This window comes from Microtus pennsylvanicus, chromosome 1 (genome assembly GCF_037038515.1).
Source record: "Microtus pennsylvanicus isolate mMicPen1 chromosome 1, mMicPen1.hap1, whole genome shotgun sequence".
NCBI lineage: Eukaryota > Metazoa > Chordata > Mammalia > Rodentia > Cricetidae > Microtus > Microtus pennsylvanicus.
The window spans coordinates 47752349-47780336 of NC_134579.1; the positions used below are offsets into that span (position 1 = coordinate 47752349).

The window sequence follows — 27988 nt, forward strand, 5'->3', positions numbered from 1 at the left end:
AAAATGTATTTTTCAAGTTGAGATTAAAAATGTTTTGGAGAATGCTTTTGCCCTTGCCCCCACAGGAGACAAGAAGCTGTGGATTCCTTCAGGAATAATATGGATCAGGTTTGAACAAGAGAGACCACATGAAACTTGACAAGTGATATATAACAAAAAGGGTTATAGTCTTGCAGTGCTTGGCCATTATCTCAAATTTTCTCAGGGACCCCTAAAAGTTCCTTTGCCTGCAGACAGCAGGACACAGTCTAGAGAAGATGATGCCCACATTCCCAGTTGTTGAAGGTGGGTGAGTGGTCTTTGGTTACTTGTTGGATTATAGATACCTGATATCATTTAGTGGAAGATAGTATATTAATATTAATTTAAAGTTATTTTTGTATATATGTTTCTATTCTTGTTTAAGGTATTGTACTTATGCAGTTCATTTAAAATGTAAATCAAACTGCCAATTTTTAAAGCTATTATTATAAACTATTTAGGATTATAAAGAAACATAGGTTAATAGTCATCAATAACAATAAAATTTGGAGATATGTTAAGCATGTTTTCAAGATCATATATGTAAGTTTTGAATCCCTGGTTTTGATGCCTGCCATACTGATGTAATAAGCCAATCAAACCAAATTATTAAATTCAGGTTTAATCAAAAGAGCAAACTTCTTAAAAGGATACAGCCTCCACATTACCTGTTCTGCCACCCCCTTTCATCCTCATAGGCAGCACCTTCGAAGGGGCTTTAACTCTGAAGTGCCCTAGGGACTTCTGAAAATTTTTCTTTATATTGCTGAGACTGTTCTCTGTCCTTCCTTATGGTACTGGAGAGTTAAAAAAAATCCAGCAATGTATCCTCTGGCTCTGTTGCCAAGGGTCAATACATTTTACGTTATCTTCAAATATTTATCTTCAACACATTTTACTTTATCTTAAGGGAATCACAGGGTAGACTATGGTATGTTGGTTCCGTATTATTATTTTGCCTTTCTGTCACAATGAAACCAAAGCCCTAGCAAAGGCTGTAATAAGAAAATTATTATCTGGTTTCTGTAATAGAAATAAACTGTGTTTTAGAGTGAGAAGAAAAAAACAAATGCACATATAAGACTGAGAAGTGGACCTCGGGATGGTGAAAAACAAACAAACAAAAAAAAACCACATAGAGACTGGGGAGCAAGCAGCCAAGTGTGAGGCTTCACTGTTAAAAATTTATGTAGTATTTATTTATATGCTCTTCTGGTCCATGCAGAATAATGGCTGCCTGTTTCCCAGGAAGGGGAAGGAATTGCTGGGTGTTAACCAGGGCAGACCCAGGCCAAAAGTGGATGGCAGATGCATTAAGTAAGATACGTTATTTAACCTCCCTGGAACCTGCAGGAAGATGACAATACACTCTCAGGGTTAAATGAAGCATAGGTAACAAACTGAAAAATCCTAATGCTTCAATATCTGAAACTTCTGAGTACTGACAGGATATTACTATAGAAAATTCCACACCTGCCATTATGTGATGGTTATAGTCACTGAAAGGAACTATATAATCATGCCATTACCCGAGGGTCTGCACAGAAGATCTACATGAAAGAGGAGTGAATTTCCTGCTTAGTCTTGGGCCCCACTTCCAAGAGATCTCATTGTGCATATGCAAATGTTAAAAAATCTAAAATAGCATTCTGATAATAAAAATCCTAGGATCCTGTCTGCTTCAAAAACAGCAGTCATAACACAGGGTTAAGGTAACAATTTCATGGTTGAAACACCTGTTCAGTATCCAGAATTTAGCAGATGCTAAAAGATGAACCAATCAAGAATTAACTAGTGAAGCCAATTATGTAGACACAGAAATCCTTCTGTAATTCTCACCAAAAAGGTGGATGTTCATTACAGCCTGGGTCTGAATTGGTATCTTCATTGCAGCCATAAGGTCTTAGAAGAAATGAGCCTCCCCCACCTGCCTGTTTATTTGTAAAACAAAAAAGCAATTCCTTGTTCAAAGATTAAGAGCATCTGCTGGGCAGGAGACACCAGCTCACACACCACCATTCTTCTTTGTTAAAAAAGGTAAAACAAAATCTGGCCTGTGGTCTTGCCAATCCTATGAAAACAGTACCTTGGGTTTTAACTGCATTTAGATTTCCACCCAATTCTACCAGTTTCGTGTGTATAAAGAATAGGGCCTATGACCACCCATCCTTTTAAAAATTTGTTTTGTAAACAGTACTGAAGACTCAAAATGTCGGCCCCCTCTAAATATCCTGGCTTTTAACACGACCACGGAGCTGACATCCTTTTTGAAGTTTGCTGCAGCACTATTGGATGATGCTTCATGGCTTCCCAGGCAAGGGCCAAGAATGCAGCAAGCAGGAATATCACTGGGCTGTGCCCTGATGCAGATTAAGAACCAACACAGGGGTTGCCCAGTGCTACCCTTCCCCTTCTGGGAGCCATTGAGCACTAGCCATGTTTTCCTTGCAGTGGGATCTGTAGCCAGGAGCAAAGCCGCCCACCCCGTGGGACCCGCTATTTTGTGCTTTCTCCTGGGGTATGTTCACTTAGGCAGTCCCAAGTCCAGAAGATCCTTTCTCCAAGGATCAGATTCCTGTGCCTCCCTTGCTGACTTGGCAGGCTCTGGAAAGTCACAGGCTCTGAATAGCTCATTCTGCCCTCCTTTGATTCCAGACTCCACTCAGGGGACTGCCCATCGTTGCTCTGGGCCTCAGCTAGACACCAGCTTCTTGGGGTCTGAGCTCCTCCACTGTGGAGGTAGCAACACCTGTCATCAGTGGTATTTAGCAATCATACATAAAGCGCCAGCAGTGTAGCCTTGTATGCAGATGCGGACACGCCCTCCCTCCCCCTCTTGTCTCCACCTCTGCCAGGGATCCAGGTTCTTGCCCTAGCTTCTGTTAGAGTAACTGAGCAAAAACGTAGAAGAATCATCCTATAGATTTTGTTTGTTTGTTTGTTTTAGATTTATTTATCATTTCTTTCCTACGTGAATGAATGTTTTGTCTCCCTGTGTCTGCTGATCTGTAACTAGGTCTCAGCTCTCTAGAACATAGGCAACTCTTAAGTGTTTAATCCATGTTTCACTCATAGAACCAGTGGTCAGAGAAGACAACAGATTCACATATTAAAAATCTTCCATTTCTTCTTTAGACCTATGATGTGGCAAAGGCAAACAAGAAATCAATCATTTTAAAGTTTAGTCTCTTCCTTCTGGTCGGGTGCTCAGTCTCGTCACTGAGATTGACATCATTTGTCTTTTCTCTTTGCTGTCTTCTCTCTGTAGCAGGGGCAATTCTACTGCCCATCTTCATCATCTCTGTGCAACAGGAGGAGGCTCCCAAGCACCAAGACCAGTCATGTTTTCCGCTCAAGCTTCCTAGATGACAGGTTAACTCAGAACAAAGAAACCATTAGCACTGTGCACTACAGAATCCCACAGAATAGAATACAAATGTGCTTCTATAACAGAGACTCTAAAGTACCTGTAGCAATCTTATTGGGAGTCAGGTGACCTGGGAGTTAGATGGGTGGCAGTTCCAGGGATCACTTGTCTATGAGAAGCCCTATAGCCAAAAGAAAAAAAAAGACAGAAAAAAGAAAAAAAGGAAAGAAGAAAAAGAAAACTGGGTCTAGAGAGATATATCGGGAATTAAGAGTATTAGATGATACCCAGAATACCTTGGTTTGATTCCCAGCACACAAAAGGATGATCACAGCATTCTGTATCACCAATTCTAAGGGAATAATGGTCTCTAGGGCATCCTTGGGTACCAGGCACTCTTGTGACACACCCATATGTATAAAATAAAAAATTGAGAAATTACAAACAAAAAATACATGGTTATTTTGCTATGTTTCGTTGATTTCTAAGGAATGAAGCCAGTGATAGCTAGCATACACAGCAAACAGGTCCATGCAGACATGACAAAACGCCATTCACCTGGTTACCTAGGAGACAGAATGCTGTTGTTTTCCTCCCGCTCAGTTTATGTTTTGGTATAAAAGCTGTTTGGAGAATAAATGAGAGGAATTTTTCAGGATGTGAACTCAAGACTTCATGAGGGACCACTGAGAATCTCCCTCCGAATTAAGCCATGTGAGTTGTGTCTTTATTCCCGCGCCTCCAGGCTGGTCAGAGAGAGTTTATGTTGGGGTCTTGTTGAGAGAAATAATTTATGGTCCGGGCTAGCACTGGACCCCGACACCAAAATTCAAGGGTCTTCTACCTCAGCGACATTCTGAGACGTCCAGTGGTATGATGCCTGCAGGCATATTACTTTGCCTGTTTGTATGTCTATGTTCTATGTAAATTCTTGGTCTCTGTAGAGGCCAGAAAAGGGCATTCAGAGTCTTGGGAGTTAAATATGATGGTAGTGAACCTCCATGTGGGTGCTGGGAATCAAGCCTGAGTCCTCTGAAAAAGTAGAAACTATTCTTAACTGCTGGTCCTAACTCTAGCTCCAACAAATCACTATTTTCAAACTATTGGAGTAAACTGGATTCAATTTATCTGTTATGAAAGTTTCTACCTCAGTGTCTTATTTTACAGACTTTTTAAGTTAAAAGTGTCTTTTATAAAGGCTATAAGTCACAAGTACACAATTTGAAATGTTTATTTGGCCAGCATTTAAATTAGTTTCTCTGCTTTGTAATATTTTTCCTTTTTATTCTATTTTTATTATTTACACCACCTTTTACATCTATTTTGATCCCCTCCTTTCCCTCTCTCAAGTCCATCCAGATTCTCTCTCTACCCGCCCAACTTTAAGTTCTTTCTCAAAAAACACAACCCCAATACAACAAATCCTAAATAACAAGACAGCATCCAAAAAGGAAAAGGGAAATAATCAACAAACTATAGCCAAATTGAAGCATACAATTTATTTTTTAAAAAAATCCAACAAGACAAAATAAAACAAAAAGAAATATATATGGAGTCTATATAGATTAGTCAGCTACTCTTGATCGTGAAGCCTGCACTGGAGTGGTTGGTATGTCACTATTGGGGAAAACTGCTTTCCCTCTCCCCGCAGCTATAAATGACAGTTGAGTTGTCAACCTTTACCCTAGTGGCTAGGTTTTCATTCAGCCATTCATTCATTCACTTTCTTCAAAACATAAAAAATGAAACAAATCCAATCACATCAAAGTTGGACAAGTCACCAAGAGGAAAAGAGGCCAAGAGAAGATTATATATATATTAGAGATTCACCAATTCTCACACAAGAATTTTCACACAAGAATCCCATGAAAACACTAAACGGGAAACCATAATATATATGCAGAGGACCTGGTGCAGACCCATGCAGGCGCTGTCCATGCCACCTCAGTCTCTGTGAGTTCATAGGAGCTTTGTTCATGTTAATATAGGAGACTGTGTTCTTGGCATCCTCCATCCCTTCTGGCTCTTCCACTCTTTCTTCTTTCTCTTCTGCAGGGTTACCTGAGCTCTGAGGGGAGGGATTTGATGGAGACATTCCATTTAAGGCTGAGTGTTCAAAGGCCTCTCACTCTCCAAAAACAAATGTCTGTCTATGAGTCTCTATATTTGTTACCACCTTGTTGAAGGAAGCTCTTCTGATGATGACTGAGCAGAGCAAGACATTGATCTATGAAAATATCAGAATACCATTAGGAGTCATCTTATCACTATATCCCCCCTCCTTTTGTAGGACACTATTATTTAGTTTTACCATAAGTCTCTGGGATATCTAGGCTCAGGGTCTTGGTCACCCAAGCATTATCCCATATGGGTTTCATCTTGTGGAGTCAAACCAGTTTCTGGTTGGTTACTCCCAAAAGCGTTGTGCAACAACGGCCTTAGCATATCTTGCAAGGAAATACATCTTTGTAGGTAAAGGGATTGTGGCTAATGTGATGTGTAAGTTTCTCTTTTAGTAGAGTGCAGAATAATTTATGGTACCAAAAATGTTGGAACACTGGGGTTGAGGGTCTATAATGGGGAATGACCTTGAATTCAATGGCACAGGAAAAGACTTTCTGAACAGAATACCATAAACATGGGCAGTGAAACCAACAGTTAATAAATGAGACATAGCATGATTAATAAAAACTCAAAGTCAGATATTGGGGTTCAACCTGAAGGTCATAAAAGCAAAACAGCCAGCCACAGGCTGATCCTCAGTCCAAAAAATAGTAATCCTACCTCCAGGAGTCTCAAAATGATACTGAGCCTGAGAGCTATCTCCTCCAGTCTTATAATCCTCTCTAGGGTTGGGATTAAAGGCATGCAGCACTGGGATTAAAGGCATGCACTGCCAGTTTCTATAGCAAACTAACCCGGCTTCTGAGATTAAAGGTGTGTGTTACCACTGTCTGATCTGTAAGGCTGACCAGTGGGGCTGTTTTATTCTCTGATCTTCAGGAAAGCTTTATTTATTAAAATATAAATGAAATTACACTACAAAAAGACCTCATGAAACTTTAAGCTTCATGTCATATCAGCAAATGACACCTTCATTCATACAGAGCAGCAAAGTTTCTTCACAACAAATGACACCTTCATTCATATACAGCGGCAGCCTACAGAATGGGAAATGGTGGTGGTTGGTTTTATTTTTCAACTACACATCAGATAGAGGACAAATATTAAAATTATATTAGAAACTAGATATCAAAAAATACCACAGAGAATAGGTATAGAGTAAAGGACTGAGGGATAAATAGATCTTGTTAAGAAATAAAAATAGACTAGAAAGGGGTTGGTGAATCAGAGGGAGTGGGGCTGGAATGGGAGTATAAATTGGTGTAGGGGAGGGGAGAGGAGGTTATGGAAGGGAATACAAGGACAGACATAAAATAAGGGGCATTTGAGGGTACTATGGAAACCTAATGCAGTATAAACTTCCTAAAATATATACATATGTGAAGGTGATCTAAATGAAATCGCCAAATAATAGGGTAGACAGAGTCTCAGTTGCTCATTTTTGTCACCCAGTGAAGTTTCCTGTCCTTCACTGGGTTGCTTCTAATTGAGCTGCTGGCCAAGGGGAATCCCATAGGGATCTCTAAACAATCCAGGCTGCTGCCAAGACTATAGGTTGTTCTTCACAAATTCACATTGAGGCCCAGTTGTTCAAAACAGAATCCACAGAGCATGAAGAATTTGAACAGGTGCCTACACAGAACATAGATTTTTTTTTAAAAAGTTAACAAGACTAGCTCTACAGAGCCTGCTTCACACTTCTGCCCATTCCTCACATCCCACTACGCCGCACTATGTGCCACGGTGAGCCTATACCTGACACCATGGCCAAGGCTTCCTTGTTTATGGGTGGATGTGAGTACTGCATTCTCTATCCGTCCGTTTGTGTCTGCATCCTTCACCCAAGGGCAGGTGTGAAAGTCTGGTGCTGCATGTAGTTGCAACTTGTTCCTTCTCACTGTCTCCTGCAGGCCCAGAGCATTAATACTCTTAAGTTGTAACTGCTTACATATAATACTCATAGTGACTTTTTTTTCTTCCAAATTGAAGTTGTTGATTGATGGGTTAATAGATAGGTTAATTGAGGCAAAATCTTATTTTGTAGATCAGCCTGATCCTCTGACTTAGCCTTCCAAGCACTGAGATGACAGACATGAGCCACAATGCCTGACTTAGAGGTTATTCTTATTTTGGTAATACCAATATTCTTTTTTTAATAGATGGCATTTCATAAGCTTATAAATGTGTGTATGTGCATGTGTGTGTGTGTGTGTGTGTACCATTCTATTTGGTTACCTTTTATTTTGTTATGGAATACAACTTCCTATCATTTTATGATAAACTTTTCTCTGTTATTACTAGTTCATTAGCAGGTAAACAATATTTTACTAGGCATTGTTTTGCTTTTAACCTACTAAGATGTTAGAACTAGATTCAAGAACTTAGCTATACAGGAATAGAAAGAAAAAGATAAGTACACAATACTTAGAAATTTTATTGTATCAAGACTAACTGAAAACATTTTCAAAAGTTTCCAAAATAAATGGAAAAGTGAATCAATAGGTATGCTGTAAAATATATGGAAAGCTGAAATACCTACAAAATTTATTACTATGTAAATTATGCATCTATAAAATATTAAATAATTCAGAAAAACCTACATGAAAAAGAATGGAGATAAGACAATATGATTATGAAAGGTAGAGAGAATTATGCTAAGCTATATATTTGAAAGCACTTTTAAACCGGCATTAAAATGAGCACATATATTGTCTTTAGCAAATAACTAAAGAGATTAGAATAAATTGTTATAGTATACGTTTATAAGTATGAGCCTCAAGCTAGCAAAAAATATGTAGTTTAATAAAAGCTGGACAAGAAACATGATAAAGTGAAATATGCATATTAAAATGGAAGTAGATGCTGCTTGTTTTAGTCAGTGTTCTCTAGAGGAACAGAACTGATAGAATGAGTGTATACATAGATAAAGAAAGGGGTTTTCTTAGAGTAGCATACAGATTGTGGTTCAGCTAGCCTAGCAATGGCTGTCTACCAAAGAAAGTCAAGAATCTAGTAGTTGTTCAGTCCACAAGGCTAGGTGGCGCAGCTGATCTTCAGTGCATGTTGGAACCCTGTCTCTACTTTACCAGCACACACTGGGACTAGAAGCATGCATTAATATCTGGCATTTTTATGTGGGTTATGGAGATAGAACTCAAGTCTTCATGCCTGCCAGATGATCACTTTACTTACAATGTTTTTTTCAACCATCAATCTCCTCTTCATAATAAAAAATTGAAAAAATAATCAGAGCAATAAGATATTTCTTACCCATACCAATAGCCAGCATTTGTTAAGTGGCATATTAAACAATATGTTTAAATATAAAAATGAGAAAAAAGAAGCTTCTTTACCTATTATTTAGAATTAAAGTGAGATATAAATTTGGAAAAGAAAATCCATGCATTTGTCTTAGTGATGGTTACTATGGTTACTATTGCTGTGATGAAACAACATGACCAAGAACAAGCTGGGGGACAGAAGGGCTTATTAGGCTTATACTTCCACATCATAGTTCATCATTGAAGGAAGTCAGAACAAAAAATCAAATAGGGAGGAAGCTGGTACAGAGGCCGTGGATGGGCACAGCTTACTGGCCTGCTCTTCATAGCTTGTTCAATCTGCTATCTTATAGAACACAGGACCACCTACCCAGGGGTGGCCCTACCCACAAATGGCTCAGCACTCCCCCATCAATCACTAATTAAGATAATGTCTAAGAATTATATCTTCTGGAGGCATTGTCTCAATTAAGGTTCCCTCCTTTCAGATGACTCTAGCTTGTGTCAAGTTGACATCAACTAGCCAAGAGAGGATGTGTGAGGGATGACTATGTGCATGGAAAATTACCAGAATCAGTCAAAGACTTTGCTTCTGTAAAATTTAGCAAAGATTCAAATAATAGCAACAAATCTTCCTAGCTACTAATAGCCACCAAAGTTTCACTTAAAAAATAAGGTATAATTCAAGATAGTGAACTAATAAAAAGAACCAAGACATTCAATTAGTAGAAATTTCAAAAATCATACATAGAGAAAAATGTGAGCTTTCCTAAAAAGGAAAGACTTGAATAAACATGTCACAAGATAATGAAGAAGAAATTACACTAAAAATGGCTATCAGCCTTCCAAAAGCTCTATATAGTAAAAAAAATAATTATCAAATAAAGAAATCAAAGAAGATATGCATGTTGAAAAGATACAAAGAATTCAAATCATTAAAATAACTGTACTCCTGAAAATGAGGCAAAGAGTTTGTGCAATTTCAAAGACATCCTACTCAGAACTAACTAGAGAATACAAATGTGTCTGAACAGCAAAACCTCATCCCTTGTCAGAAGCCACTGCACCTCCTGACTTCAAAATGTACCATGGAGCAGTAATTAATCAAAACAGCATGGCATTTGCAAGACACAGACTCACAGACCAGCACAGCAGAACAGAGAACTGTGATAAACTCACACATTCACAGAGAACTGATTTTCAATTAAGGTGATAAGGACACACACCCAGACCCTGGGAACGGTTGGTGATGTTAGAAAATACTGTGCCAGGGAAGTTGGATAACCCAGAAGGAAAACAGTCGTCAATTCCATATAAGAGATCAACATCAGAGAAGAAGAAAATATTTGCAAACTCCACATCTGAGAAGGGTTTAGCGTTTCAAGATCTATAAAAGCTTAAGAACTCAAGAAAAATAAGCTACTCAATTTTATAGGTAAGAAACCTAAACAGACATTCCTCAAGGAAGTATACAAAATGGCTAATAGATATAGGAGAAAAAAATGCTTAACAGCACTAATCATCACAGAAATGCAAGTAGAAACCACCAGAAGATGGCCACTTACCCCAGAAGAATAGTTACTATTAAAAGTACCAAAGTCAAGAGATGTGTGGATGTGGAGAATGGAACCAGTTCATGCTGTACATGAAATGTAACACACTAGGAAGGGTTCTCAAAAAGAAAAAAAAAAAAGAATTGTTACATGATCAAGCTGTTCTATTATTGGAAACGAAATCAATAAATTTTCATGTTGAGATGCCTGGACTTCCATGTTCTCTGTAGCACTAGTCACAACAGATGCAGGGCGAAGCTACTGCCTGCCTAGAACTGATGAGTGGAGTGAGAACCCATGTGAACGTGTGAATATCATTCGCCCATGAAAAGGAAATTCTATCATGTGCAGCACTGTGGGTGTTACTAGGGGTTCATCCATGTCAAGCAGAATAATCAAGAAACGTAAAGAAAAGTACCACATGGTCTTATCTAGGTACGGAATCTACAAAACCCATGTCCGAGTTGAGAGTAGAGTGGTGGTCAGTAGGTCTGGGTTAGTAGAGGGTAGGAGGGATAAGGTTGATCAATAGGACGAAGCTATAATTCGATGTCAGTGAGACTTCTTTGTGCAAATGTCCAGAAGGGTAATGAGTATATCTTTAAAACCTAGCAGAAAACATTTAAGTTTCAGGTACAAAAAAAACTGATGAATGTCTGAATAAGCAGATACGTTTAATCTGCTATCAAAATGTACATGGTACTCCATAAATATCTTTAATTTTATGTATCAGTTAAAATAAATCTAATTTTAATTTCAAAACTTAAAGACATTAATATTAATAAAGCTCCACTTGAATCTACTGCTGCCTGCAATGACATTATAAAAACATTTTTCTCCACTTATTTTTAAAATGGCAATTGCTGCAAGCCAGTGCAAGCTTTAATTTAGAATGCTTTGTCTTAAACTTAAATGCTATGCAGGGACAGAAAAAAATAAATGCACACTACCATTTATACCTGTCTGATGGTGGTGGCCCATTAAGCCCTCAGGTTCTGTTGATGATGGTGCGGGTCGCAGTGTCGATAATGAGACAGGCATGTTCTCTGACCTAGAGATACAGTAAAAATGTTACAGAAATCAAGTACATACTGACCAAACACTCCTTCCCATGACAACACATTATAAGAGCAGGCTATTAAGTAAAATTTGGTAGATTGCTACACAAATTCTCTTGAGCAGTTCACCAAAATACTAGAACTTGCCTATTGTTTTTACATTAAAGTTTGAAGCAATAGTCTGTGATCTACTATCTCCATAGAGATCATATCATCTATATTCTAACCTTATCGTCTGCTCCACAAATACTAGATTCATAGTTGTTGATACTTAATTAACATACTCCCTCGAGTATAAAATAGGCATTTAAAAATGACAACATTTAGAGCAGAATTCTTAATTCTCCCTCAAAAGCTTGCGCTCCCTCTGTACATATTTATGAACATTCTCTTTACTGCTAAAACACTTACTTTGGGTAAGATAATTCTTTCCTCTCCCTCGTTCTCCATTCCCGTTCCTCAGGAAGCCTTCTGATCCTGAGTAGAACCTTAACCCCCTCCTCCTTTTTTCTACCTCTTCGGTCTACACAGTTTCCATCTGTCTCCTGACTACTGTAGCCGTCTCTTCAAAATGCTCCTTCGTTCTTGTCCTGTAAGGCGCCTTTTCCACATCCCAGTGAGAGAGCCTTCTAGATTATAGATCAAATTCTCACACTTCCTTGGTTTATATATTTCCCTGGATCAAGATGGAGCAGAATAAAAACCCCACCACTTTTTAAATTTAAAACACAGAGAGACAAATCACAAGCTACCAATTATGACTATAGTTCCTGCTGCCAAGGGCTAGGATTTCACTATTTCCATTGATCTCCTCCCCATCACATACCTCTGTCCACCAGGGGAGCTGTCTATGGGTTCGCATTTTACTATATTAACCTATTAGATAAGATCTCAGCTTCACCCTCTACCTTAGGTACACATATCCCAGGCTTTCCATCTCAGCCTTGTTTGGCACTCAGAGACTCCCTCACACCTACTGTCCTGAGTCCTCTGCTGTCTCCTGTGAAAATCTGTTCTCAATAAAGAGTCTTAAACGTGGGGCTAAAGAGTTGACTCAGCAATAAAGGGCTCAGCTCCCAGCAACAGGTTTCATAACTGCCTGTACCTCAAGCTTTAGAACTCTCTTCTGGCCTCCACAGGCACCAGACACACACTTGTAGAGTACAGACACACACTGGCAAAACTCACATACACAGAAAATAATAATGAACAAGTTTTCCTTTTAAAAAATAAAAAAAGAATATTACACTCAATTCACCATAAACATAAATGCTTGTCCATGGCCTTCTTTTATAACCAATCAATTTCAGAAATTGTCAAGGATGTGGAAATGCATTGTTGCATCTCTGCATGACGAATTTTTCCAGAACCCCTGGAAATTTTTAAAAATAGTATTTCCAACTAGCACTATTGTATCCAGTGTCTCTGTCACAACAGGTTATCCTACAGCTTACCTTTTCTTTTTAAAGTAAATATAGGAAAGAGCACCGATACCACATGAAATGAGAAATAAAATGATGAATATAATTGCAATTATCCTGAAATGATCCACGGTACCTGAAAAACACAGACCAGAGCATGGTATTTCTTTGGTTACACTGTACTGTCATCTTGGAGCCTTTAACTTACTTGTAATGTTTTCTGGGGTTTGCCTAATTGACATTAAAATTTACTCTATAAGATGTTTTCTGATTACCATGCAAATAAAGGTAAAATCTTATAGAGTAGTTCCTTCTTCTCTTGAATATAATTAGGGAAGTGCATACCTTTAAGCGAGACACTTTTATCGATGTGGTTTTATCGAGTTTTTACAGTTCTTTTTCAGTGACATACTACATTTGGGGTAGGTGAAAGAGATTGAACATGAAGAACTTTGCATTGAAATATGACATCTTCTCTGAAGGCAATTCTAACAAAGCAGAAAAACAGCACATGAAAACTCTCCAGAATCGGGAATTTACATCCCCAGTATTTAACATAAAACTAAGGAAGGCAGAACCTTGAATTGATAAATTACTTCTTATTAACAGTTGCATTTTAATAAAGAATTAAAATTAACCATATGAACACAGCCAATAGATTATAGAAAATGCTTATGGTCTTTAATTTATATAATCCCAGTTATGACTTGGGAAAATTAATCTGGAAAATAAGGTGGCCAACTTCTGTTTCCAAAAATAAAACAGAACACAAATACTTATCTCTAATATTTTTGAGACCCCTTAAAAATATCATTAAATTAAAAACAGCCAAATGAAAAGAGCAAGAATATTCACATGACCTTCAGTGACAAAATCTTGTGAGGAAACGGACTTAGCAAACATGTAACACGACAGAAGAATGAGCTCTAAAGGGGAAGGACAAAGACACTTAGTGAAAGAGAAGTTTTAAGCTATTATTTCTAGATACACTTGAGAATATATAACTTCCTTAAAATGGGTAATGAAGAAACGTCCTTGGAAAGAAAAACACTTCTAGCCCAGCCACTGCCAAGCCTGAGTGGAGGAGAAGCTCAGAATTCTCCACTCTACAATCTTGAACTATTTCCTACTGTTATATTCAGGGAAAGTGGAAAATTTTGCTTTCAGTTGTGTATCCATCCCTTAGTGACCCCATAGTCTCCAGTGGATATTGCCATTGACAGCCCTGACTAAACGAAGTGGGCCAAGGAAAGACCAAAAGTCATGAGCCTAGGAGAGTGGGTGTGGGGAGAAGGGGTGTGAGGCTGGGGTGAGAGGAGCAAGAGAGAGATAAGGAAGAGGAAAAGAAGAAAGGAATCGGTGTATGAAATTGCCAGAGATATAACCTAACAAAAAAAATAATTTTCATTTTAAGTTGAAAAAGAAATTTTTAATTAAAAACTTGCTTCTCAAAAGATAGAAAAGTTCCTTAAAAGAACTTGAAGAAGATGTTTATACAATCTGCCAGATAATATGAAGAAAAGAAGAAGTCATGGATTTTAAAATGAAGTGAAATCCACCCCAGATGCTTTAATGTACTTTCAATGAGAGGTTCACAAAACAAATCAGTTAACAGGAGTAAATTCTCGATGAGTTGAGAAAACATTCAGAATTTACTGATGATTAGTGATTCTCCTTGGTGCGAGGGTTAATGTGACAAAATTCTGGAAAAATTGGATCCTTCCCGCTAGCCCTAAAACAAAATGTCAGTCATTATATCTTAATAGTAGGACAACACAGAATAGATCTTCCTACCAAATTATATCATTTCAGGTTCTCACTTCATTCTCATTTCAGGAATTCTATGAAAGCTGTCAGTATACAGGAGCAGGAACAAGACTGATAGCCAGAGGTTTACTGTACCCGGTGTTACCAAGTGAGAGCCTAGAAAACTCATAAACTTGTACTGATGTACAGTACGGAAGGAAAGAGAAAATCACAGAACTCCCTATTCTGGGTTTGCAGTAAACTGCTTGCCTTGTCAATGTACACTTAGAAGAAAGAAACTATAGTCTTTGATTTTTATTTTAAGATTTGTGGAGTACTGTTACACTTATCTCAAACACTTCCTGTGTAAATAGCATTAACTGTGTGGTTGATGTAGCCTTCTAAGCCCTATTCTCTCTTGCAGAATACTTAGGATCCCATTATTGTAGATTTGGTAGCAAACCTCTTTCTATGTCCTATGTTTATACTTCAAACTGAGTTTTGCCCCAACTGTGTCCCCATAGGTTGGCATCTGAAATTCAATAGACACAAAGACCCCAGGATCTTCATACCTGTGTCTTTCAGATTCTAGGATATTACCCCGGAGAAGCAGGGAGAAAAGAATTCCTCCAACACATTCCACTCTCTGACAAGTGTGTTGTAAGGGCCTTAGGCAGGAGAAGGTTTCACTAGGATGGATGACTGTTTCCTTAGTTCTCTGAAGCCTGTAATGCATCCGTGAATATGAAATCAAATCAAGGTATGCCATGTAGCATGCTTTGGTCTACAAAACTCAAATGAAAAGTTGGTGAGCTTTATATAGCATAGAGTTAATGAAAACCTACAGGCTGTGTGACAATTCAGGACTGCTTTATTTCATACAGGTATTTATTATTTCAAATAATTTGTTTGCTTGTGGCAAGATGGTCACCAACTCTCTGAGCCGTGGAACAAAAATAATTAAACCATTTCCCTACAATGTGAAAGATTCACTGTTATCTTGCATCCCCTGTTGAAGCTAGAAGGAAGACTTTACTTGACATCAGAGAATAGTGGAGGCTGATTGACTGGTTCAAGAATTCTCAGGTGCTAGGCAATGTATTTTGCCATTAATCAAAGTAAAACAGTTGGGAGGGAACTAGAAAGAAAGTACAAATTCCCTTCCAGTTTAGACAGTTTGGAGTTGAGAATCTGAGAGAGAAATGAGTTAATACTCTTGACTGTTGAAATATTAGGATAACCCTTTCCTTGGTAAAAGTTTGGTGACTGGAGATTTCTTTAGGCTACTCCTGATATGTTCAAATGTTATCCTATTTTTATTCTAGGTTTATCTTCTACATTTCTCATAGTAAAGGTAATAATTAATAATTATAATCAATAAAATGATTCCCTCAAGAATGTTAACAGATAGAACCATCGAAAAGCCCGTAATGGTTGACTTCCATCACTATATCTTGGATTAACTATGGGGATAATGCCACTCACTGTGATGGCAGTGCTGCTAATTAGTGCAAACAAGAAACAAACTAATTGAACAAGGCTTGTGAGGGTTGAGACACATTAAAACAAGCCTGAAGCCAGTGGTAATACTGGTAGAAACAAAATATTCTATTGGCTGTGAAATATGAAATGAATAAGAGGAGATGAATGCATAAACTTTTAGGAGAGAATGATTTGAGATTCTATGAGAGTGAGATATGAGGACAAGTCACTTACAGTGGTAACTCTGCTTCCATAGCGTGCTTTATGGAAATGGAGCCGAGCTTTATAGACTATGAACAACATTTGTAGACTCTACAGGAGGAAGTGACAGAAACAATTCATTGGAAACCCAGGAACTGCACCACTTGATCTAGGGCTCTGAGGAAGATCAAAAACGACACTTTTGTTTTGCTGGGAATGGAGGTTCAAAGCTCAGTAACTGAAGAAAGGAGTTATAAAGACCAGGTAGACAAGACTGTGAGAAGGAAATCTGTAAAATAATAAAAGGATTGATGTGGGATTAAAGAAATGTTGTAAAATAATAAAAGTGGGGTTTTTGAAAGTGATCGATAAGAGATGGCTTGAGTTCAAGAGTTCACCTAGTTAGTCTGGGTCCAAGCTTCCCTTTGCAACAATTCAGAAAACCTGAATAAGTTACTTTCAACAATTCTTTTAAAATATTATAGATTTCCCAAATCATAGGGAGTTCATAGGGCCTAATGAAGCATGATTAAATGAAGCACAATTAATAAAAACTCAGAGTCAGAAATTGAGGTTCAACCTGAAGATCCAAAAAGCAAAACAGCCAGCCACTGACTCTTACCTCAACCTCAGTCTGCAGTGACGATCCTGCCTCCATGAATCTCAGAATGAGACTGTGTTTTGAGAGCTGTCTCCCCTTGTCTTATATTCCTCTCTAGTCTGCGATTAAAGGCATGCACCACTGCAACCTGGTTTCTATGGCAAGCTAGTGGAGCTACCGGAATTAAAGGTGCATGTCATTGTGGCTACTGGGATTAAAGATGTGTGTCACCGTAACTTGGTCTATAAGGCTGGCGCTGTTCATCCCCTGCTCTCACGCCCTTCTCCTCTCAACTTCTTATGTTGCTGACACAGCCATGAGAGACCCGTGGGCATCTATGATTCTACTTAATTTCCTGTTCCTAGACTGTTCCCATTAACTCTTGATATCACCTATTTATTTTGCATTTCTTCTAGGCTTTTGGGGTGAAAATCGTGCAGATTTGTAATATTAAACTTCATGAACTTCTGTGCCTCTTTCCGGCTACTCACAGGGTGGGTGGGAAAGGCAACATCCTGTTCTTAGGAAGTCTGAATTCACGGCCACACCTCAAACAGCAAAGACTTTAGGGGCTGTATCAGGTCCAGTGTATTTTTAAGGACGCTCCCTGTGGCTCACTCAGAGGACAGTCATCAGAGAACGTTTTTCTTTTTTAGTAGCCATTTTATAACGCTGAGAAAGTGAAACTCGAGACAGCCAGCAATACGGCTTGTACTGTGAAAGCAGGAAAGCAGGTAGCACACATGTTCCTGGAGTCATGCCCAGAATTACGCAGCGAACCGTCCACAAGCTTTGTGTCCACAGGCTTTGCCGAAATGGGTGAGGGTCTCCAGGGCCTTGTCACAATGAGAGCTTGTTCCTCCTATTCTCAGGCTTTGTCCCCTAAAGAAGTCATATGACTCCTGCCGCTTTCCATTTTTTTCCCAGATAGAGATCAAATTCGGAGACTTGCCCATGGCAAACAAGCCCTCTCTCACTGAATCACAGTCTCAACCCTATTTCTCTGTGTATATCTGGCTGTCCTGGAACTCACTCTGCAGACCAGGCTCGCCTTGAACTCACAGAGATCCGCCTGCCTCTGCCTCCCTGAGTGCTGGGATTAAGGACATACAGGAAATTAGGCCTACTACAAACACTTAGATATGCAGGGTGGTAGTGGCCTCACCTTTAATCCCAGCACTTGGGAGGACGAGGTAAGCATATTTCTGTGAGTTCGAGGCCATATGGAGAGATCCCTTCTATCTATAGAATAACAAGTATTGGCAAGGATGCAAACAAAAGCCAACCAGACGCACATGGCTGCTGGAAACTTGAAACCATTTGACCACTGGCAGTTCATGAAAACACTGAACATTTAATCTACCATAAAACCCACAAAGGACACTTCTTTTATTCCCAGGGAAATGATATACTTATGTAAAACCTTATGCATAAATGCTCAAGAGGAATTATCCATAGTAGCCAAAAATGTAAATAATCCAAATATCTATCAACTGAAGCATAGATAAGTGAGGTGTGGTGCATCTATACTGTAGAATACTTTTTACTCATGGAAAAATTTAAGTAATGATACATATCACCGTGCGGATGAACCTTGAAAACTCTGCTATAAGTTACAGGCAAAGAAAACATATAATGTTTTTGCTTGTATATGAAGTAACCACAATAGATAAATCCATCTGCATGTAAAACAAGCTGGTGACTACGGGCAATTGGGAGGCCACACACCTCAGCCATTGAAAAATTTGCCACTGCTAGAAGGTGTTTGGTTTCTTCAGGAAATCATGGAAGTGTTCTCTAATTGCACATCAGTGATGGTTGCAAAGTACATAGAAAACACCAACAACCTTCAAATCATATGTTTTAATAGAACACATTCTATCTTAATTTAAAAAATAAAAATAGTATGTGGGGAAAAGCAAAAGTGCCTAATGCACTAAAGGAAAACTTAACTGATGAGTGAAAGCAGTTAAGTAAGCGAAGAGTTGCTGTAAAGAATCCCGCCGCTCGTTTTATTCAGACAGGCTCTCACTAGATAGCTGTGGTTGTCCCAAAACTCATTATGTAGACCAGGCTGGCCATGAACTCACAGAGATCCTCATGCTTCTACCTCCTAAGAGTTGGGATTAAAGGTGCATGCTACTATGCCCAGCTTCATTGCTTGAGTTCTTAATCATATATGTGCATTATATTGGTTTACTTCTTCAAAAACAGCTGATTAACATGAATATTTTTCATTATGGGTTTTTAAAAAGATAAATATGTCTACTCTCTCATCCTCTCTTGGGTGTCTATGTGTGTGCATGCTTCTGCATGTGCAAGTACATGCTTGTATGTGTACATGTGTGTAAATGTCTGAGCTTCTTTGTGCATTTGAATGTATCTGTGTGGGAATGTATGTACTGGAAGCCGGGGATCAATCAGAGGAGCTGTCTAGCTTGTGATTTTGTTAGTTTTATTTCATTTTTCTAAGAGACTTTCACTGGGACCCAAGGATCACTGATTACTCCAGGCTGACTGGCCAGTGAGCCCAGGGATTTGCCTTTCCTCACTTCCCCGGCACTGGGATCACAAGGACACACCTATACCTGGCTTTTTATGTGGGTGCTGGGGTTCAAACTTGGGTTTCCATGCTCTCATGGCAAGTATTCTACAGACTAAGCTGTTTCCCCAGTTGCAACTCCCCCTCCCTCCCCAGATTTGCTGTCCCTTCTACTTACCCTCTTGCTTTACTGGCAGAGGAACTATCTTCTCTTCATTTCGTACGGGGTGAGTCATGGACACAACCAGGTGCTGGAGGCCCAAGGACCTGACAGCTTTCAAAGAGATGTTGTATATTTTAGTGGTGGTCACTGTGCTATTTGGGTTCTTAGTAAAGTACTCTTCCTTTGTGGGCACTAGTGCTTCTGAAGGGTAAATGAAGATTCCAGGAGCAGGCTTTCCCACCCCTGAACAATGAAGGCTAAGGAGATCTTCAGAGCCAGGAACAGGATGGAGTTCTGTTGTTAATTCAGGAACAACTGAGGCAAAGAGAGAGAAATGAAGTTAATATAATCAATTTTAGTATGCTGTTAATGAATGGCTTCCCCCTCCCCCATTTTTATATGACACATAAATGCTGAAAACGTATTCCTCTTAGGTACCACCCGTCACATATCATAAAACTTTCAATACCTTTTTCTCTGTTTATTGACTGCTATCTTAACTTCTATGCAATTATAAATTATATTATACACACCCCCAGTATTTCACGCTTATACCGGGACAATAAAGAACTCCTGTTTTCTCACTAGTCCTGGAATAAATTGCTTATTTGAGGACTGGGGAACCCTAATTCCCTTAGCCTTCCCCTTTCCTTGATCTTTTCTGCTGTCTTTCCTTTACCCTACTTTTTTCTTGCCTTAGTAACAAAACTCTGATGCTCTTCTGGGTTTTCTCTACTTCACTGAAGCCAGTGCAGTATACTGTGAAGAACCGGGGTGGGGTGGTAGAAGGTCCTGCCTCAGCTCACCGTCCCATTGGCCTCCATGATTTTCTCCTGTCTAAGTCACTTGGACTCATCAATGTCAATTTTTTCACCATCTAACTTCCTTTCTCTGGACCATGCCTTTAAACACTATAACTCCATGATGTCTGCCCCCATAATAGGACCCTAGAGAAAGGGTTATATACTTAGGACGGTAAGGCAGGTTTGTCCTCCATGGCTGCCATGTGGAAAGGAATTAAACAGACACTTGTAGCAGGCTTCATCTTCAAATGTCACTTTTTGAATGGTTATGAAGGAGGCATTGGGTTCCAGGATCTCGCAGTGCAGCCTGTTCACATATGGTGGGATAATATTTTCTCCATATTTATGGCTGTAAGTGCCGATATTTTGTGGCAAAGAGCCTTCAATTTTCTGCCAGGTGACTTGCAGAACATTTTCCAGACTTGTCAAATTGCAGAAGATGGTCACGTTTCTTCCCAGTACAGCTGTTTCATAATTCTTATGCTTTATTTCCTGTGAATACACTGAAAATGAGGTCCAGTGTTAAGGGAAATATACATTCATTCTACTCCAGCATTCCTAAAACCACTTGGCTTTATGATTACCATTCTATTTGCCTCTTCTGCACAACAGAAATTGACACACTCCAGACTGAGGAAGAGATCGTGCATTCAAGAGCAACCTATGATACAAAGAGAAACTGTGTCTCAATGAAAAGGAAAAAGTGTGGAGCCATAACCTATGTACAGTTTCAGTAGGAGAATGCTTGCCTGGCATAGGCAAGGCCTTATATTTGATCCTCAGAACTAAGAGAGAGAGAAAGAGAGAGAGAGAGAGAGAGAGAGAGAGAGAGAGAGAGAAAGAACTACAGTTGTTCCTCAACATTGAATATCTAGTATCTAAAATGAATTCTAGCACATATTACCTAATAAATAACTATTAAGGGTAAAAATTAAGAAAATAAATATATATATACATAAATATATATAAGATGTATTTATATATAAAACACTTTGCTTAATACATATATGTATATATATGCTAAGCAAAGTTATATATATATGACTTTGCTTACATATATATGTGCTAAACTTGTATCATAATTATACATATATGTACATATGTACCCTAGGTTATGAATTATTCAACACCTTGATGGATAGCTCATGTACTCAAATTGCTCGATTTTGTCATCAAGGAAATGCAGGCTACTCTGAGGACTACATATGTGCCAGTTGTCTAAAATGAAAGGCAAGCAATGTCAAGTTTTATTGAGAATTTGCAGAAACAATACACCTCACCCACACTGCCGAAGGAAGTGTAAATTCTGTTGGGTACTCAGTGACAACTCTTGGGGTTATCTTATCACTGACTGTAAGCATCCCCTACAAGCAGCAAGTCTACCCCTAATATACACCTAATAGAAGCTAATACATGTATTCTCCAAAAACGCAAACAAGATTTTTATGATCAAAATCTAATTGCAAATGAGGAATATATTTCATGCCACACTACAGAGGATAGACCCATACTCATGGATATAAGACCAGAACAAATTAGACTTAGCTAATTTTTTTAAAGGCCATGAAGTTGCAGTAGGGAGAAGAGGGTGAATCTGAGCGGCATAAGAAGAAGTGTGGCAAGGGTCACAGTGGGCAGGGCAATGATTTGGGTAAGTAAGACTGAAACCTGGATTCAGCTTGACTTTAGCAAACTAGTGCTGGACCAAAACTTCTGGAGTCTGATGAAAAGGTTTTTTTTTTTTTTTTCATATTTAAACCCAGTAAAACTTTGGAAGTGTTACCACGTAACAATTATCACAACAAAGCTGGCTACATCAAAACTCATTTGCAAAACAAATCATTTTAGCAAAGCACCTGTGATGTTTTTCACAGGTATGGGTGCTACTGACGGAGAAACAGCGCTCAGGATCTAAGCCTAGGGGGGATGGGCTTGTAATAAGCAAAATAGAAAACTCTACTGCATGAGAATGCCTTTCATAAGGACAGGCTCTATTGACTGGTATACAATGCTCAGGATTTAGGGGGTTCAGGTGAAGCCTAGATCCATAGAATAGCAAAAGATCACCAGGTTGTTAGAAAACATCTACTCTAGTTTCTGGGCGAATAGGTATCAGTTTCTTCCTTCAAAGAAGAATGTTTAACAATTCTGCTTTCTCTTATGCTTATCTGTGAGCACATGGACCTCATTTCAAATAGGAGGCTACAGGTAAATATGATCAAAATGCATTATATAAAATTCTCAATTTACAAATTACAACAAAAATAGTATGTTAAAAAAGCCAAAGTTGGGCTGGGTGTGGTGATACACACACTTAACCCCAGCACTTGGGAGGCAGAGGAAGGTGGATCTCTCTGAGTTTGAGGCCAGCCTGGTCTATAGACTTCAAACTCTATTACAGAGCTACAGTATTGAAAACAGCTTGGTATTGGCATAAAAACAGAGAAGTAGACCAATGGAATCGAATAGAAGACCTTGACTTAAACCCACAAACCTATGAACACCTGATTTTCAATAAAGGAGCTAAAAGTATACAATGGAAAAAAGAGCATCTTTAACAAATTGTGCTGGCAAAACTGGATGTCAACCTGTAGAAGAATGAAAATAGATCCATATCTATCACCATGCACAAAACTCAAGTCCAAATGGATTAAAGACCACAATATCAGTCCGAACACACTGAACCTGATAGAAGAGAAAGTGGGAAGTACTCTACAATACATGGGCACACTCCTGTATAACCCCAGCACCACAGACACTAAGGGCATCATTGAATAAATGGGACCTCCTGAGACTGAGAAGCTTCTGTAAAGCAAAGGACACTGTCACTAAGACAAAAAGGCAAACCACTGACTGGGAGAAGATCTTCACCAACCCCGCAACTGACAAAGGACTGATCTCCAAAATATATAAAGAACTCAAGAAACTAGACTGTAAAAGGCTAATCAACCCAATTATAAAATGGGGCACTGAGCTAAACAGAGAATTCTCAATAGAAGAAGTTCAAATGGCAAAAAGACACTTAAGGTCATGCTCAACTTCCTTAGCAATCAGAGAAATGCAAATCAAGACAACTTTAAGATACCATCTTACACCTGTCAGAATGGCTAAAATAAAAAACACCAATGATAGCCTTTGCTGAAGAGGTTGTGGAGAAAGGGGTATACTCATCCATTGCTGGTGGGAATGCAAACTTGTGCAACCACTTTGGAAAGCAGTGTGGCGGTTTCTCAGGAAATTCGGGATCAACCTACCCCTGGACCCAGCAATACCACTCCTCGTAATGTACCCAAGAGAGGCCCTATCATACAACAAAAGTATATGTTCAACTATGTTCATAGCAGCATTGTTTGTAAAAGCCAGAACCTGAAAACAACCTAGATGCCCTTCAATGGAAGAATGGATGAAAATATGGAATGTATACATATTAGAGTACTACTCATCAGTAAAAAACAATGGTTTCTTGAATTTTGCATACAAATGGATGGAAATAGAAAACACTATCCTGAGTGAGGTAAGCCATACCCAAAAAGATGAACATGGGTTGTACTCACTCATATTTGGTTTCTAGCCATAAACAAAGGACATTGAGCCTATAATTCGTGTTCCTAAAGAAGCTAAATAAGAAGGTGAACCCAAAGAAAAACATATAAGCATCCTCCTGAATATTAACCTTCATCAGGCGATGAAAGGAGACAGAGACAGAGACCCACATTGGAGCACCGGACTGAAATCTCAAGGTCCAAATCAGGAGCAGAAGGAGAGAGAGCATGAGCAAGGAACTCAGGACCGCGAGGGGTGCACTCACACACTGAGACAATGGGGATGTTCTATCGGGAACTCACTAAGGCCAGCTGGTCTGGGTCTGAAAAAGCATGGGATAAAACCAGACTTGCTGAACATAGTGGACAATGAGGACTACTGAGAACTCAAGAACAATAGCAATGGGTTTTTGATCCTACTGTAGGTACTGGCTTTGTGGGAGCCTAGGTAGTTTGGATGCTCACTTTACTAGACCTGGATGGAGGTGGGTGTTCCTTGGACTTCCCACAGGGCAGGGAACCCTGATTGCTTTTTGGGCTGACGAGGGAGGGGGACTTGTTCGGGGGAGGGGGAGGAAAAGGGGAGGCGGTGATGGGGAGGAGGCAGAAATCTTAAATAAATAAATAAATTAAAAAAACAAATTACAATTAACAAAAATAGTATGTTAAACAAGCCAAAGTTGGGCTGGGTTTAGTGATACACACACTTAACCCCAGCACTTGGGAGGCAGAGGCAGGTGGATCTCTCTGAGTTTGAGGCCAGCCTGGTCTACAGAGTGAGTTCCAGAACAGCAGGGGCTACACAGAGAAACCCTGTCTTGAAAAACAAAAACAAAACAAAACAAAACAAAAGTTTAGATAGAGAGAAGGCTCAATGGTTAAGAACACTACTGCTTTTCCAAAGGTCCTGAGTTCTATTCCCCAACAGCCACATGGTTCTCATACCATTTATAGTGGGGTCTGATGCCTTCTTCTGGCATGAGCACTCATATACATAAAATAAATAAATATTGTTTTTTTAAGTTATAGTACTACACAAAGGAATTCATTCAACAATGAGATTCGATAAATACATTTCCTCTAAAAATGTTAAGAAATTCTACCAATATATAAAGAAACCAGACACAACTGAATTGATGCTAAGTGGTTTTGTATATTTTTTAAGCCAACAACAGATAAAACAAACCCATAATGTGAAGATGTGGAGCGTAAAAGTTAAGAGTCTGAACACTGCTATGGAGTACTATCTACTTTTCCTAATGTGGGCTTTATTTAAATATGAAGGCTAAAAACACAACCACAGCTTGATCCACATAACTCATATGATGTCATACGTTTTTCTCTCATTCATTCCATTTCCATGATCAAGTTATAAGAAACTTTTCTTTTCAAATATTTTTCACCATGAACATGGTGGATCTAAACTGTGCCCACAGCATCACTAACCTCTAAGTGCATGAGGCAAGTTTATCGTTTAGAGAAACACTGTGTTCATCAGTCAGTTCTATGCTCATGCTTTCCACCTGGGGCCATTTGCAGGACTGTGGTCTTCTAGCATTACTTTATCTTCCTGCACCTCAGCCTTTTCGTCTTCATAACAGGCTTAACATTACCAGACTTACAGTGTTGAACAATATGAGAACAAAGGGTCATCTGACAGCTAAAAGTCACTGTAAACATTTTAGTTTCCATAGTTTGGCCCTTGTCTTCAGGGAAGGACTGAACACTACTAACCCAAACTAACAACACAAAAAAGGAACATCCAAGCTGTCAGTCACTGATTCCACAGCATTGCCCCTCATCATGGCTGGCTCCCAGGTCCTCTTCTGGTTTATAGTATGAGGTACTTCCTAAGAGAAGAATTTCTCATTATGCATTTTATATATTTATGCAGTTTTCTTACTTAGGGCTAGAGATTAAACCCAGGACTCCACTTATGCTAATCAGAAACTTTGAGTACTACTGAGAACTCAAGAACAATGGCAATGGGTTTCTGATCCTACTGCACGCACTGGCTTTGTGGGAGCCTAGGCAGTTTGGATGCTCAACTTACTAGACCTGGATGGAGGTGTGGGTTCCTTGGACTTCCCACAGGACAGGGAACCCTGATTGCTTTTCGGGCTGGGGGGAGACTTAATTGGGGGAGGGGGAGGGAAATAGGAGGCGGTGGCGGGGAAGAGACAGAAATCTTTAATAAATAAATAAATTAAAAAAAAAACTGAGTCCACATAAAAAAGAAAAAAAAAGAAACTTTGTCATGAAACCTCAGCTTCCCTTTTGAATTTATTATTTTTAATTGAATGTTTTTGATTTCCTCAATTATTTTTTAAAGATTTATTCTAGTTCTTTAATTATGCTTGTGGCACAGGCTATGTGCCCTTGAGTGTTTACAGAGGACAGAGGAGGTCTTTGGGTCCCCTGGAACTGGATTTACAGGCAGTTGTGAACCTCCTAAAGTAGGTGGTTGGAAGAGAACCTGGGTCCTCCAATAGAGTACTGTGAGCTCCTCACTACCGAGCCACCTCTCTAGACCCTTCATCTGAATTCTTAAGGACACTAGCTATTACCTTGTGAAGAAAACTGATGGATTAGATGCTGTTAACTCAATCATTCATAATGATCAGAAAATAGTAAGACAATATTTGTTGAATGTTTAAATTAGGTCAGTTTGTAATGATAGACAAATCCATAAAGCAAATTTTATATAAGCTTGCCCACCATATTAAAAGCTCTTAATTACCAAGAAAAGATTTAAAACAGCTCAACCCCAAATTAAATGTTATGTATGTTGTTTGACTGTGAACATGGGCAAAATTACAAAAACAGCAACAAACGGACTTTGTGAGGAGATCTCTGCAGCTAGCTGGTCTGCCACCTTTATATGTGCATAAATCAGGCATAGGGGCTATCTTGTTTGAGCATGGTGCACATACCTCAGAAGCTGCATGCTTGCCATCATTCTCCCCTTTCTCCAATTTTCTGTAGTCATTGTTTCAACTATTCTCACATTAAATGATTTGCCATCTCTGTGTTTATATGTGTGCATGATTAATACACAGAACCAAGCATAGATCCCTTTTTACCTTTTACTAGGATAAAAGTAAATGGTCTATAACCTGGCGATTTTGCCATTAACTTCCACTTAACATCTACAGAAGGAAATCAAGACTTACCTGATTCTTGTATGCAGACAGGAAGCATTAAGAGGTGCAGAAGGCAATGGAGTGAAAACCCCATTGACTCTCCTGGTGAAAATTTTCACTAACAGTCAGAATATCTTGTTTCCTTGCAGAACATTTGTAAAAGGGAGACTGTAATTTTCTTCCACTGTTTCCTGCCAAAATAAGATTATACCTTATCAACATATTTTGCAATCATTTTACTGGGAGGTGTGGCGATACGCACCCCTAATCTCCTCTTTCTCTCAACATCTGTCTGAATTCTATATCACTAGCTAAACTAGAATATATAGCTACATAAATACAGATACAGTTACATATTTTTGCTTGATGTTTTATTTTTTTGTCTTTTTGAGGGGCCTACCACCCAGCTCCCAAATAAACACACACACAAGGTTATTCTTAAGTATACATGCCTGGCCTTTGCTCAGCTTGTTGCTAGTCAGCATTTCTCTAACTTTCATTATCCCAACTACCTTTTGCCTTGAACTTTTTCCTTTTCTTACTTCATGTCTTACTTTCCTTCTTACTCCGTGGCTGCCTGGGTGACAGAATGACTGGTCCCTGACATCTTCTCTTTGTTCTCTTGCTTCTCCTTCTCCTCACTTCTCCTGCTATTTACTCTCTCTGTTTATACTGTCTGCCAGGCCCACCTATCTTTGCTCCTGCCTTGCTATTGGCCATTTAGTTCTTCTTTTTTTTAAAAAAATTTTTTATGGTTTATTTAGCTTTATTTTATGTGCATTGGTGTGAAGGTGTCAGATCCCCTGGAACTGGATTTTCAGACAGTTGTGAGCTGCCATGTGGGCACTGGGATTTGAACCCGGGTCCTCGGGAAGAGCAGTCAATGCTCTTAACCGCTGAGTCATCTCTTTAGCCTAATTCTGTATTTCTTACCATTTAG

General features: G+C 39.0%; 1 protein-coding gene across 9 annotated transcripts; it reads right to left on the reverse strand.

The window, feature by feature from the left end:
- Nucleotides 1–5245: 5245 nt before the first annotated feature.
- LOC142844918 (OX-2 membrane glycoprotein-like) lies at nt 5246–27680 on the reverse strand. 9 transcript variants are annotated; one of them, XM_075963734.1, is made up of 7 exons: nt 27558–27680; nt 27079–27239; nt 20528–20866; nt 19576–19875; nt 12859–12961; nt 11306–11397; nt 5246–5615 (listed from the first exon to the last, which is right to left on the reverse strand). In XM_075963734.1, exons 2-7 carry the CDS (start codon nt 27140–27142, stop codon nt 5539–5541), a joined length of 975 nt encoding a protein of 324 aa, XP_075819849.1. In that variant the 5' UTR covers nt 27143–27239; nt 27558–27680; the 3' UTR covers nt 5246–5538. The 9 variants fall into 9 exon arrangements, with proteins under 9 accessions (XP_075819849.1, XP_075819815.1, XP_075819841.1 ...); XM_075963700.1 differs by having other exon boundaries at nt 11297–11397; XM_075963726.1 differs by having other exon boundaries at nt 11297–11397; nt 27079–27190; nt 27561–27673.
- Nucleotides 27681–27988: the final 308 nt, after the last annotated feature.